This window comes from Carlito syrichta, unplaced genomic scaffold (genome assembly GCF_000164805.1).
Source record: "Carlito syrichta isolate Samal-C Ts95f unplaced genomic scaffold, Tarsius_syrichta-2.0.1 Scaffold305193, whole genome shotgun sequence".
NCBI lineage: Eukaryota > Metazoa > Chordata > Mammalia > Primates > Tarsiidae > Carlito > Carlito syrichta.
In genome coordinates this window covers 397,904-412,618 of record NW_007249289.1, presented here as the reverse complement: position 1 = coordinate 412,618, position 14,715 = coordinate 397,904, and the positions used below count along the sequence as shown (strand labels likewise).

Here is a 14,715-nt window from a genome sequence, read left to right as displayed (position 1 = left end):
CCTGGGATTGAGATGAATGTGTGTATTTTCTCTTCTCATCTCATTCCGCAACCTTTCAGTTTTTGGTACTCAAGACTGAATGGAAAACGAGATGTTGTGACGGAGAAGCAGGAGAAGCTGGCGAAAGCTGTGTCTGCTGGGTGTCAGGAAGGAATCAGAGGAGCAGGGGTTTCGTGTGCTTGACACACAGGAAGCAGAACGGGTGCCCTCAGAGTGAGATGGTCAGTCGTCTTTCTGCTTCCTGTGATTTCAGGACAAAACAGAAAGGAGACCATCAGCATAACCAGTAAAACTGGCAGGCATCCTACGGGAAACAGACTTCCGGGTGATGCAGGGTTTACTGAACAGCTGAAATCTGAAAATTAACTCTGGTAAACTTGGTGTTGAAATGCTAGAAGAATTTAGCACCCTGGGGAGTTTAAGTAACAGAATCAGTGCAAACTCATTGGTGAAACAAGCTCAGAAGGTGGTAAAGGGATTGAGGGTGTTCTGGAAACTAGTGAAGGAAATGTTCTTGCTGTGAAAATAAAAGCGGGACACGAACATTTTTGTGTGGGAAAATATTTAAGGGATTATATTAGCTTCGGGAAAACTTGCAGGCGAAATCCTGCTTTTTGTTTTTCTGGCATTCTGTGAAATGAGATGCAAATAATCTGCAAAATACTAGAGTGATGAATTAGCTAAAACTAAAAATCCTCAACGTATTTAAACTAATGAGAAGAGTAATTGATAGATCACCAACATCTCTGTACTCTTTGTTTCCATCTTGATTATTAGTTCAGTTACAAGAGAGAATAAAGGAGATAAAAGAGCAAAGGTATTCTGATGGAAAGTGAACCATGGTCTTGATGGAATGTTCCTGCAGCTCAAGCACTTGGGGACCTGTTGAATGCCGTCATCACAGCTGCTTTACAGAGATTTCCACCCTGTGAATCAGTCTAGGAAGTTTTCAAAAGGCTCTAAACAATTAAATGCTGTCTTTAAAATGCTGACGCCATATCTGTATATCAAAACTGGCTTTCTCTTTCTTATAGGCCGAAAAGGAAAATCCAGGTCTCACACAAGACATCATTATAAAAATTTTGGAGAAAAAGAGCGTAGAAGTTAACTTCACAGAGTCCCTCCTTCGAATGGCAGCTGATGATGTAGAAGGTACTGGAAAGAGGACCGTGCTTAGTTTCACAGCTGATGCAGAGCGTGCCCTCTGGATTGCCTTGTTTGACTGGGGGATCTTCCTCCCCTCTTCTTTTCTCCCTCCCGTTCATGCTTCTTCTGGTGGTGGTGGTGGTGACAGATGATAGTGGAAACAACTGTATGGAAAATACAAAAATGGTTCTTCTTGCTCTTTATACTTGTGAGATTTAATTTCTTGAAGTAAAGTGCTTGCTTATGCTGCAAGCCTTAATTTTTTCCCACATTTATAAGATGTTCAGTGAGTTTCAGTTTACTAACAGATAAGCTCTGTGGAGTGGTTATTTTATTTTGTGTTGACTTTGCACAAATAGCAGCTTGAAAGTAATGAGGTTTTTTTTTAACTGTAGTCCAGCATCTTTTTTTTCAAGCACAGATCTAGGAGAGCAATATAATCGTTCACTTTGCTTTTCTCATTTTTTTTACTTAAAAAAATTACGCATGGGCTTCACTTAAATTTAGTAGCAGTTTTCCTACTAATCTGGAAAAAATGTAGGCATAAAATTTCCTGTGTTTATTAAGGGAGAACAAAAGTAGGCATTTTAGCTGATCCCATGGTACATAGAAAGCCCTCGTCAGTCTGTAGACTTGCATATTTGCAGCCTGTGAGGCCATAACGTGTTGATGAACTGGGAGAGTTGGTGTACTTCCAAGTCTACAGGGAGTCTGGTGCAGGCTTGTTTTGCCTCTGCCAAGTCTGATTGACTCTTCTGTCCAGACTTCATGTTCTGTGATCCCAACACTCGTGCTAGATTTGTGCTAGGGTGTGTGTTGGGTTTTTGGTGAGATTTCAAGAATGTACTGAAGCTTTTACTAGGGTTTTCGGGATTTTGGTATAATAAGGCACTATATATTCAATATAGGGGTTTTAACTTACTGCATTCATTGTGCCATTGGCAGATAAGTATTGCCTTTGCATCAGTTATGAATATCATTACTTAGTTTAAGGTTTTCTTGTGAAATGTTGCTTCAGAGAACTGAGGAACTTGATGTAACCTCCCTTCTTCATCTGTTTTTTAAGATTTTATGGGATTCCATTTACTCCAAATTGAAAACGTTTGGTCCCTTCTTGTCTGCCCTTATACATGGAACAAGCCCTGTTATCACTGGCCTGAGCGGGTGCTGAGGCATCTACTCTGTACCCTGCCAGTCCTGTTCCCACCTACCCTGCCTTGACCAGTGTTGGGAATTCTTATATGTGAATGGGTCAGAGAGTTGTGTGATGTTTTTTATGATATGTTTGTCTCATCAGAGTATATGATTGAACGACCAGAGCCGGAATTCCAAGACCTGAATGAGAAGGCCCGGGCGCTGAAGCAGATCCTCAGCAAGATCCCAGATGAAATCAATGACAGGGTGCGGTTCCTGCAGACCATCAAGTAAGTGCCGCCGTTGCGGCCTTCTCTCTGGAAAGCACTTCAAGGAACTGACCCTCTAGACGGTTTTATTTTGGTGTGGCGTTAATATTGTGTTGAAGTATTAATTTGAGATAAATTAATTTGAGATCTTTAAATGCTGAATTGTTTTATCGACTTTAAGCTGTGACATTTGGCTCTAGGACACCAGTAGCATTTTTAAAAGGTTTTAATTTAAGACAATAGCGAATGAAGTGTGCGCAAACCAGAATGTCGTTTGAACTGCATAAGTGATGGAAACATGTAAGTGTCAGATTGAAATGAATAGAGAGATTGGTAGTAAGAGGCAGCAAAACTGTTTTTCTTTCAGAAATGAGCAAGTCACCAGGATCAGTAACGTGCTCTTAGGTGTGAGTAGCGTTTTCTAGTCTTGACCAAATCATGAGTCCCCAAATCCTGGCCTTGGGATGCCGGTCACAGGCGAGGGAGCGTCCACAGGGGCCAGGAGGGACTGGAGCACAGCTGTGAGAAGGATGCCCAGGGCAGACCCTCGAGGCTGGGCACTGTGCACGGGGCGGGGCTGGAGGGGAAACAGCCCCCCTTGAAGAGTGTTTGCACCGGAGACCGGTCATTTCTTCGGCCGCACTGGATGGAGAACACAGAGAGACGGGGTGATGGTGTCACTGAAGGGAAAGGTTGAGCCCAGGTCTTTTTCTGGAAGCGGCTGCGTTCCCTTTGGTGCTTGGAAGGGCCTGAGGAGGCTCACTAGGAGTAGACGTCCACATTCATCCCTGGGAAACCTTCTTTGTAATTCACACAGACTTAAATGCTGTCTTAGCTAGTTGGGTGCCTTTGAGTGGCATAAAGGAGGCGCATGTCCCATTTCAGGAACTAATGGTTTGCGATGAGCATCCCATCCAGCTGTCAAGGATGATCTCCTCTTTGGTAGGAACTGAGGACCAGGAATACTAAAACGGCTTCGTTGAATATTTCACTCCTGTAGGGAAGCTCCAGCTTCCTTTAACTGTTTTTAAAGGTGAAGAGAGAAGACAGTTTATAGGGTTCTGTATTTAATCTGGTTCAGGTCGAACATCCCTAATCTGAAAATCAGAAATTCTAAATGCTCCAAAATCCAAAACACTTAGAGCAAGACGAGGCAAAAGTGACCTCGTGGGATGAAAACACAGCCAAAACTTTGTTTTACATACAATTATTTAAAATATTGCGTGAAGTTACCTCCAGGCTATGTGTTTATAAGGTATATATGAAACATAAGTGAATTTCAGATTTAGGCCTGGGTCTCATCCTCAAGACATTTCATTATGTTTGCACAAAAATTCTAAAATCCTAGAAAAAATAAAAAATTTGAAACATTTCTGGTCCCAAGCATTTCAGAGAAGGGATCCTCAACTTGTATAGTTAAACATATTTTCCCTTAAAAGGATAAAATGTTACTGATCCCAAGCCCTGTGGTTTAGATCGTTTATTTCTAGAGTTTTTAAAAAATAAGTGTCATTTGCTCTGATAATCATGTATTTGTTGATGAGCCACGCTACATTTATATTTGACATTTAAAATAATATTTGCAGCAAAGCATACTATGTGCTCGCTATTGCTTACATATATTAACTTACTACAGCAACCTAGTAACAGATGAGGAAATTGAGGCACAGGAAGTTAAGTAACTTTCCCAAGGTCACAGAGCCTAGTGAGTGGTGGAGCTGGATTTGAGCCCAGGAAGTCTGACACCAGGAGTTCCCTGCTGCTTCCCACTCATCGATTCACAATGTGATCACATTGGTGACTGAAAGATGCATTTCTGCTATTTGAAAGACGGGTGATGGCAGGCACTTGGCAGCACCAGCGTGTGGGAGAGAGAGCAGCACTGGGGATGAAGCGCAGGTGAGAGCGGGCCTGGAGCCCTGGTCCCGTCACTCTGGGAGCCCCGTCCCTGCGAGTCCGAGCTGTCTCTGCTAACCCCTCTGTGACTCTGGGGAGACACCGTTTAAAACCGCGGCATTAGCAGTTACCATTCCGCCATGAAGACGTTGAGCCAGGAGTCTGGTCCATCATCGCCGGCCGAGGACTTGCTTTGTATGTGGGGGAGCGGTAGTGTTCTAGTTCTGATTTCTAGAGTGTGTTCTGCACCGTTGGACTAAGAGTAACAGTAATGGAAGTGTTTCTCCTAACCAGTTTAGGAGGGGTAATTTGCCCTGGCAAGTTGGTTGATAGGTATGTGATTTCGAAGACTAACATTCAGCCATGGATGGACAGCATGGATGGGTAAGATTATTTGTATCACTGTGATACGTACTGGTGTGTTTTGATATGTGATGCTACCACTGTTAACTTTTTGGCACGTTAATAGATAAAATGGTACCAAAATAGAAAATGGCTTATCCTGCAGGCACAACATATTGTGCAATTACTGCTTCTCTTTAAAATCCTTGCTTCTATTTAAGGTAGTTATTGTCTTCATCCAAGTATTTAGCAGCATTTTTCAGAAAGCATATTCCAGAGACCTGTTAGACCAAGTTCTTTAGGCGGTGCTATAGGGCAGCCATCCCCAATCTGTTTGGCATCAGGGGCCGGTTTCGTGGAGGACAACTTTTCCATGGACCATGGGCAGGGAGGTAGTTTCGGGATGATTCAAGCACATTAAAGTTATTGTATGCTTTATTTCTATCATTAGTACATTGTAACATATAATGAAATATACAACTCAGCATAATGCAAAACCAGTGGGAGTCCTGAATTTGTTTTCCTGCAACTGGACGGTCTCATCTGAGGTGATGGGAGACACTGACACCTGAAGTGTGTGGCTTATGCCCAGTCCACTCCGTGATCTCGTTTTGATTGCTGTCACTGCAGGAAACCCTGCTTCACAAAGATAGGATGTTGGAAGTGGATGCAGGCATTTCAGGGTTGACCTGACTGGAGGCAGAGCTCAGGCTGTCATGTGAGCGATGGGGAGGGCCGCAAATACAGACGAAGCTTCACTTGCTTGCCCACTGCTCCCTTCCTACTGTGGGGCCCGGTTCCTAACAGGCCACAGTCCTGTACCCGTGCTGTAGGCGTATTAAAGTAGTGAAGATTCCTGATGGTATTAACCACTGAGGTAATTCTGAATGGATGAGCAGCGCGAGGGTGGAATCTGCATGCTGACACTTAGGCTGTGTGACCTCGGGTGTAGGTCGCTGAGCTGCTGTCTTTCTAGTTTCCGCCTCTGAAGTGAGGGCGCTGAGCTGTGAGACTCGAGAAGGGATGTGCCCACGCTAGCAGCACTTGCCAGTGCTGTGGGTGAGGGTCTGTTCTTCTCGCCACGGAGTTGGTTAAGAAGCATGAGCCGGCAAACAAATATTTAAAAGTCCTCTGGATTAACACATATTTTTGCTTGACATTTGAGTTTATGTGAATATTTAGTGAATTTAGTTTGCAGGTTTTTTTAAGTTTGATACATCCGAATTAAAGAGTGCTTTGTGGAGACGCGTGATTTAACGGATCTAAAAGCCATGCTCCCGTCTCTTTACTCTTTATAATCTGTATTTGCATATCCAGGCTAAAATTCGTCAGCATTTATTTTGAGTCAGTTTTCATGATGGCTTCAGAATAGATTCTTCAGAGTTGTCCAGTGTAAACCAAACTCAGAACATAGCACAGGATTTCCTTCTTCAGAGGGTTTGCACAAACATGTCATACAGATTCAGGTGGCACGATCTAGCAGCACTGCTTTTCCGTGTAGTTTTTGGCTAGGATAGGTGTTTATGCATTTAGTCTGATGCCTTCGTCGTTCAGCGTGTGTTTCCCACAAGTCGCCTGGCTAAATAGCCACAAATGGCTGAGCTCCTTCCCGTTCTACCTGTACTGTCTGTTCCTCGTCACAGAAGTCATCAGCTCCACACTGTGTTCATTACATGGCAGTTACTGTACCCTCAGTTCTGGCTAATTGTAGTATTTTTTTGAACTGGTATTTTCTCTTGTTGGAAACAGACTCTCAGCAGTTACTAATACAGTTCAGCCTCCTTGGTGTCACAAGTGAAGATACTATCCAGTGTACATATGAATGACATAATATTTGACATACATTGATGTGGGTTTTTTAGAGAGCATTTTTCTACAACTTAGTAGGTCTTTAGCAGTCTTTTGCCTAAAGCCCAAACAGAAGGCCAGGACTAGGAATACACGGGGGTCGGGAGAGTTCTTTATAAAGCTCTGTGCTGACGAGGCTTCCAGCCTTAGTGCCAGCTTTCCAAACAGCCCTGGTTTTCAGACCTGACTCTTGAACAGAAGCTCCCGGGAGGTGTGGTGGCGGCCCCCCCTCGGACCCCCCTGCCCCCACCCCCACTTTTGAGCTCCACACGGATTTCCGGTATTTATCAGCAGGTCTGGGGGAGGATCCCGCAAGCCTCCCCTCTTGTCTCTCTCCTCCTTAGGTGAGTTAAGCACCTTTTTCACATCTACTCTTGACCTGTAGAATGCAGCCCATGTCATTGCATGTGGAACATATGTTCATCTTGATGGCTAGTCCTGAACACACATTTGTATTCTCCTTTTAGCAGGGTACTAAAATGTACCCCAAAGTGAGACTGCATAAATAGCCGTCTGATCACTATATAATTTGCTCCATCATATTTTATTTTGATTAACTCCACTGTGGGTATATTTGGAGAATCTTGTACTTTAGAGATCTGACGTCTTTTGTTTGTTGAAATTGTAATTTCTCAGATAATAGGATGGTCCTGTGACACCATTTTCTCAAACAATGGAAGATTTATGTCCATGACAACAGTACAGAAGGGTGCAGCTTTTTCAAACCTACATGGAAGGAACAGTGACGAACTTGAAACTGCTGTTACTGAGCTAGAGGCAAAAAAGATGGATAACACTTCTGTGAAACTTGTCGTCCTACCTGAATGTTTCACATTTCAGCCCAGTGCCAGTCAGTCAATGTTTGACAAACGGGAGGTGATAAGTATTTACTGAAATATTTAATTAAAATGTCATGACTACTTCAGAATAGTCTGAAATACATTTTTTTTTTTTTGAGTTGGAGTATCACTCTGTCGCCTAGACTGGGGTGCAGTGGCACAGTCCTGGCCACCGCAGCCTCGACCTGCTGGGCTCTGGCGATCCTTCCACCTCAGCCTTCCAAGTAGCCGGAACTACAGGCGTGCGCTACCATGCCTGGCTAATTTTTTATTTATTGTAGAGATGAGGTCTCACCAATTTGCCTGGGTGGGTCTCGAACCCCTAGGCTCAGGCAATCCACTCGCCTTGGCCTGCCAAAGTGCTGGGATTACAGGCTGAGCCACCGAGCCCAGCCTGAAATACTTTTTAATATCAAAATCATATGTGCCTTCGCTTCTTAGAATTTCCTCATGATAATTTACTGGAAAATACCCTGGGAAACACACACATGTACACAGAGAGCTAGACACTGAGTTTTTCTTTTTCCTTGAAATAGTAATGCTGAAATGTTTTAGGGATGAAATGAGACATTTGCAATTAAAAAGTTAGGAATGAGTGTTATATTGAGGATGGTGTCGATGAAGTCTTATCAATTCCTGTGTTCCCACTTGCGCTGCATTTGGACAGGAGTTTTTGTGGTTTTCTGTAACATCTAAGAGAATGAATGTGAAAAAGTGACTTACCTTGGAGAATGTGGGGAGACTGGAAAATGCAGAATTGAGACCAAAAGATGCTATGAAGTTAGACTAGAAATTCAAAGGGGCATAGATACAAGACAGGGAAAGTTTAGGAAAAACGGGACATGACTTGGAAGAATAGTCAACTTGGGGACAATTACTGATTTCTTCTTCTCTCTTTAGAAAGGAGAGAGAGGTGTTGATTCTATATCGTCACAGGATGATTGCTGGAACAGTGGAGGCAGAAGAAGCGTAGTCTGATAGTATGTCTCCAGTAATTTAAATATGTTTTCCTAAGGGAAGAGCAGCTGACGGGCAAGGCTTGGAAGAGGAGAACATTCGGTGGCTAGGTGAAGGGTAAAGGTGTTTAAGAAGAGGAGGGGGATTCCTCTTACTTTGTATTAAACATTAAAACCACTAGGTACCGAGCCGGCAATGTTGTTAAATACAGAAGTGAGCTCTGTGTGATGCAGCATTTAATAAAATGGCTCAGTAACAAATTGCAATTGCTCAAATAACAAAAATGGAGAATATGATAGCTTGAATTCAGCTATGTCAGCCAGAGAATAGGAAAACATAAAATGGAAAAAGATAGATGGGTATGGGTGTGTCTGCCTTTTATAGGAGCGAGTGAGAGGCCTGCCCAGGGAGACCTGGGGACCTGGTGGACCTGGGGACGCTGGTGTTAGGCGGCGGCGGCGGACAGCAGTGCTGGGGAGGCAGGGTACGGGAGGACCATGGCCCGCCCATCCCAGCCAACTGGCTGAGGCTGGTCCTGGCAGTGTGCATGAAGGGTTAGTACATTTCTTTCCAGTGCAGCTGATTTTAAAGATTCCTTTTCTTTCTCAACAGGGATATAGCTAGTGCAATAAAAGAACTTCTTGATACCGTGAATAATGTCTTCAAGAAGTATCAGTACCAGAACCGCAGGGTAAGTTCAGTGGGGTCTTGCTGGTTGCTACCCTAGATGGTGGTGTACACCCAGTTGTTTATTGAATAATTCTGTGTCATTTTGCATTGGGTTTATCCTTTTTTTTTTTGAGTTGGAGTCTCACTCTGTCGCCCAGACTGGAGTGCAGTGGCCGCTCCCGGCCACCGCAGCCTCGACCTGCTGGGCTCCGGAGATCCTTCTGCCTCAGCCTTCCAAGTAGCCAGAATTACAGGCGTGCGCTACCAAGCCCAGCTGATTTTTTGATTTATTGTAGAGATGAGGTCTCACCTGCCCAGGCGGGTCTCGAACCCGCGGGCTCAGGCAATCCACTCACCTCAGCCTCCCAAAGGCGCAGGATTACAGGCTGAGCCACCGAGCCTGGCTGGGTTTATCCTTGATTTTATGGGTTTAAGTAAATGCTCATCTGTAGTGTAAAGTGCACCCCATGTTCGTGTAATCTCTTGTTCCTGATTTTGACTTTTGTATGATTTCTCTTAGTATTTTTTTCTTATATTTCATGTCTATAGGCACTTGAACACCAAAAGAAAGAATTTGTAAAGTACTCCAAAAGTTTCAGTGATACTCTGAAAACGTATTTTAAAGATGGCAAGTAAGTGCTGTCCTTTTTCCTTTTCCCTGAAAATTAAGTGGATTGTGGGGTTAATTTAAGACCATGTGAATTGGCCCTTTTACTCTGTTGTTACACTTGAGGCAACCAGTATTGAGGGCGGACCGTTAAGACGGGAAGCGAAGGGTCGCTAAGCTAGCCATCGCTCTGTTCTAGAGCGGGAATCACAGGCTGTCTGGGAAAGGCCAGCTGGCGCGCGGTTTAGCCGGCACGGGCCTGTCTCCGCTGTCCGCCGTGGCAGCGTGGAAGCAGCCAGACAGCCGGGAACAGCGGGAGTGGCCGTGCCTTGGGGAAACTTGGCTCACGGAGACCGGAGTGGGAGACGTGTGTAGCTTTTGCCCTTCGCACAGTAGTCTTCTCTCGACTTCTTCTTGGCCGTTTAAAACTGTGACCGCACTTTTAGCTTCCTTGCCTGCTCAGCCACCCCTGCAGCGGTGCCTCACGGTCACATCACAGTCACCTGGAGGGCTTGTGAAAGCACAGGTCGCCAGTTGCAGAGGGCCCCAGCTCCAGAACGTAGGCTTCCTAGGTCTGGGGTAGGGCTCAAGAATTTGCATTTCTCAGAAGTTTTCAGATGATACTGACACAGCAGGTCTGTTGAGAACTGCTGACTAAGGTGAAGACGGGGCTCTTAACCCCATCTGCATCTTAGATTGGGGTTAGTTAAAAAAATCCCGTTGACTCGGCCCCACCTGCAAGAGACCCTGCCGGCCTGAAGAGGAACCAGAGTTTCGATGTTGTGGAAGTGCTCCGGGTGATTTTAAGTGCTCCAGGGATTTTGATCCACTGTCCTGGAGGGAGAGAGTGTTCCTTGGCTTTCACAGCATCATTCTATAAAATAGGATTTATCTTAATTTGTAAATTGGACTTCAGGTTTGCCTACAGTCAGCTGTAGAGCCGTGTAGAAAGCCAAGAGACTTTATACATTTTTGCATGCGCACACACACACACACACACACACGTGCGCGTGCGAGAGGCCCTGTCTTCTGCTGCAGTCCTTGTACTTCAGGCAGAATACTAGGGATTCTGTGGGCGTGACCGTTTCTCCAGTGCTTGAAGTCAGAAGAATCCAGATAGAGGCCTCAAGCATCCTGCCTGAACTCCACTTTTAAGATCTCTATGGATGTGTCACACCATTCCAGTAGTGTTGTCATAGTAGTTATACATAATACAAATGTGTTAGATAGGGTTGCATTAATTTTTGGTCATTTTTGACCGCCCAAGGAGGTTGAAGTATTTACATTTATATTATGAGCTAAAGACATCGGGCTGAATGTTATTCATAGTTTTGTGTTACTGTTCCATACTGCCATTCAGGCTGTCCAAGGAACGTGCTTCTTGATGACTCTGTTTCATCAGCCAGCAGTTGTGCTTTGAAAATGAACTATTATCTGTTTTTTCTTGATCTGTGCTAAGCCCAAATAACCCTCACACCTTAAAAGAATAGCTTACATGATAAGGCGATTATTTCTGATTCTAACTGATGACTTACAGAATGAGCACATCGGAAGGCAGATAATGACTTAGAGCCACATTTCCATTAACTTGAAGTTATTTACTCTGCATCTGGATGGTTCCTGCTTTCTCTCCACTCGGCAGCGTTTTGAAATTCCAGTTCTTTGTGTATGGTCATATGGCTTCCTCAAGACAACATTAGGAAGTGAGCCTGGTCTTTCAGCTGTCTTTGAGTAGAGGGACGCACTGGTTTGGCCCTTCCTAGGCTTCCTTTTGATAAGCTTGTAGGATGGATGGCGACCGGGGTTCCAGCCATGATACCAAGGAGCCACACGGCTGGAACCAAGGTCCCAGCTCTGCCTGGGCCTATGGAGGTGCAGCAGCACAAAGCCGTTTCTAACGATGTTTTGTATATTGTCAGCTCCTGGATGCTGAAACTGTATGATTGTTTTGCTTTAAGAGTAGTATTCCAAAAGTCGTTTGCAGTTTCAAAGTCTCTGGCTTTCCTTTTTTTTTTTTTTTGAGTTGGAGTCTCACTCTATCACCCAGACTGGAGTGCAGTGGCCGCTCCCGGCCACCGCAGCCTTGGCCTGCTGGGCTCCCGCGATCCTTCCACCTCAGCCTTCCAAGCAGCTGGAACTACCACGCCTGGCTCATTTTGATTTATGGTAGAGATGAGGGCTCGCCAAGTTGCCCAGGCGGGTCTCGAACCCGCGGGCTCAGGCAATCCACTCACCTCAGTCTCCCGAAGGCACAGGATTACAGGCTGAGCCACCAAGCCCGGCATCTCCCGCTTTTCTAAAGAAGGGAAGAGAGGTTGAGATGAATCAGATGAGACGTCATCAGCCCTCTCACACACCTGTCCTGCCCCCTGGCGTCTGGGTGTTGAGGCTAAGCACAAAGCCCCACCGATGTTACCTGCTAAGGCCCCTGCAGCCCCACCTAGCGCTCCTGGTGGTCGGGGGTGGACCCGCCCACCCATCGTTCCAGCCGGCACCACCAGGGGGCAGTGGTTCCCAGGTGGCTTCCAGGAGGCGGGAGGGACCCTTGAATGGGATAGAAGTTACAACACTTGGTGCTAACCTGCCGTTCTTTTCCATAAATTGATTTTATCACTCCTGTTAACAGATGACATGAGGCGTACTTCTTGTAAAGGGGGATTTTTCGAGGAAAGTAACGCTTGTTCCTTTCTTTTTCCGCAGGGCAATAAACGTGTTCATAAGTGCCAACCGACTAATTCATCAAACCAACCTAATACTTCAGACCTTCAAAACCGTGGCCTGAAAGTTGTATATGTTCCGAGATGTACTTCTCGGTGGCAGTATTGCACTGCCTTTATCTGTACATTTTAAAGTTTGACTGTATAAATTATCAGTCCCTCTTGAAGGGATCCAATCCAGGATGTTGAATGGGATTATCGCCATCTTACACCATATTTTTGTAAAATGTAGCTTAATCATAATCTCACACTGAAGATTTTGCATCACTTTTGCTATTATCATTCTTTTAAGAATTATAAGCCAAAAGAATTTACGCCTTAATGTGTCATTATATAACATTCCTTAAAAGAAGTGTAAATATTGGTGTTTGTTTCTGACATTTTAACTTGAAAGCGATATGCTGCAAGATAATGTATTTAACAATATTTGGTGGCAAATATTCAATAAATAGTTTACATCTGTTAAACATTTCTTTACTTGAAAAATGTATATATATACACATACGTATATATATGTTCGTATTTGTGTATATATATGCTCAGGAGACCAAGACAACTTGGTGTCATGTCTAAAAAACTCACAGGAGCTTATTCGCAGTTTATCAAATAATAAAGCAAAGAGAATTCCTGTTTTTTCCTTATCACTTCAGGCAAAAATACCCAGTGGAAACGTTTTCATTAATTATTTTATATGAGCTATACTGCGTATTCTTCCGTATGTTGGGCCCTAATAAGCTTTGCACACTTTTCCCCAGAAATAGTCAAAATTAATGGAATTTGATGCTTTGCAGGTAGTTGGTTTGCAGTTGTGTTATATTCTATACATATACGGTTTTCTTTCACCATAGGGAGATTTTAAGGGAATTATGTGATTTCATTTTTAATTATAAGATAAAGGGAAAAAATCAGAATTTGTTTATCTTTTATAAAGAGTTTACATGTTGAACTAAATTTCTGTTAGCAATTTTTTTTGCTGTAATACAATTCAATTATTTTTTTTTTCTCCATTTTTAAAAATTGATTTTTAAAGAATTACTATCATTGACAGCATAGATCTAAATTGTCCTGTTAAATGTAAATAGGAAACATATGGAAAGAAGAAAAAACCAATAGACAATTGTATGAGATTTCTTAATTTATGGACATTTTCCTGACTTTATTTTATTTGAAGATACATAGCCAGTAGAACAAGTAGAACTGGTGATATCTACTAGTTGTTTTTGGCATCAGCAATCATTTATTTACTCTTGGAAGTAGATGGATGAGGATTTGCAGAATGAGCTTGTGAATGCATAAGGAGAACACTTTCATTTACCCAGACTTTCTACCATCAACCACATGCTGACGCCATGCAGGCTTTTGTCCTCCCTCTCAAGAAAGCCCCCCTATCCCCAGGCTGCCCCCACCTGTTCTCTTAAGCCAGAATCTGTCCTGTGTCTCTGGCTTCTGTCCTCATGAAATACTCCTCCAGAAAGGAGGCTTGTTCCCAGAACACTTGGCATTTCTTGTGCCGTCCTTCCAGCAGGGCTGTTAGGCCGATGCAGAAAGGCCAGGGCAGCCCAGGCAGCCATGTGACCGGAGGACGCAGGAGTGGGCCAGAGGGCAGGGCTGAGGGCCACATTGGCGGGCAGCTTCTGTGCCAAGCACCGTTCCAGGGCATCTCCAGCTCCGCTCAGCCCTGTGAGTTCTGTCCCCCTGCAGTTGAGCAAGCTGGCTGAGAGTCTTGGGGGACGCAGCTGGTGACTGCTAGGCCAGGCTGAGGTTTGTTTGCAGAGGTTTGTTTGCAGATCCCACGTTCTCCACAAAGTGCCCTGTGTGTAGTGTACTGGTTCCCAGACCCCTGGTCCACAGGAAAATGAGAAAAATTAGGAAAAACGTGTCTGTTCATTTTAAAAGATAGGGATTATGGCTGTTTTGAATGTTTAAAATGCCCCCTCGCCACACTTTTTTAAAAAAAATCTGGTCATTAAAAGTGACTGCCTTTTAATGACCTTATTAGGCAAAACATGAGATTGACAGCCCAGGATCAGGCCCTTTCATTTCTTAAGAAAGGGTAAAGAAGTAGTTTCAGACTTACAGAAAACATGCAGGAGTAAGAATCGTCCAAAGAAGATGCAAACACCTTGGATGCAGACGCTTCTGGTCCACGTCCGCCTCTTCTCAGGCGCAGGCTGGGTGCCCGCCCTGCCCTCTCATCTCCTTTTCTCTGGATGCCTCCTTGGCCACCTTGTCTCGAGGCGTCACCACGCCTCTGAAGAATGCAGCCCTCTCTCCCTCTCGCTTCCTTGCTG

General features: G+C 44.3%; 1 protein-coding gene across 1 annotated transcript in view; it reads left to right on the top strand.

Annotated features, from left to right (window-relative positions):
* Window positions 1–12,893, top strand: part of PDCD10 (programmed cell death 10) — a 39,667-nt gene extending 26,774 nt beyond the window's left edge. The window contains exons 4-8 of the mRNA XM_008061289.1: window positions 1,035–1,152; window positions 2,444–2,570; window positions 9,044–9,122; window positions 9,650–9,732; window positions 12,408–12,893. Coding sequence (XP_008059480.1) covers window positions 1,035–1,152; window positions 2,444–2,570; window positions 9,044–9,122; window positions 9,650–9,732; window positions 12,408–12,489 — 489 coding nt within the window. The 3' untranslated portion in view covers window positions 12,490–12,893. The remainder of the gene's footprint in view (window positions 1–1,034; window positions 1,153–2,443; window positions 2,571–9,043; window positions 9,123–9,649; window positions 9,733–12,407) is intronic.
* Window positions 12,894–14,715: the final 1,822 nt, after the last annotated feature.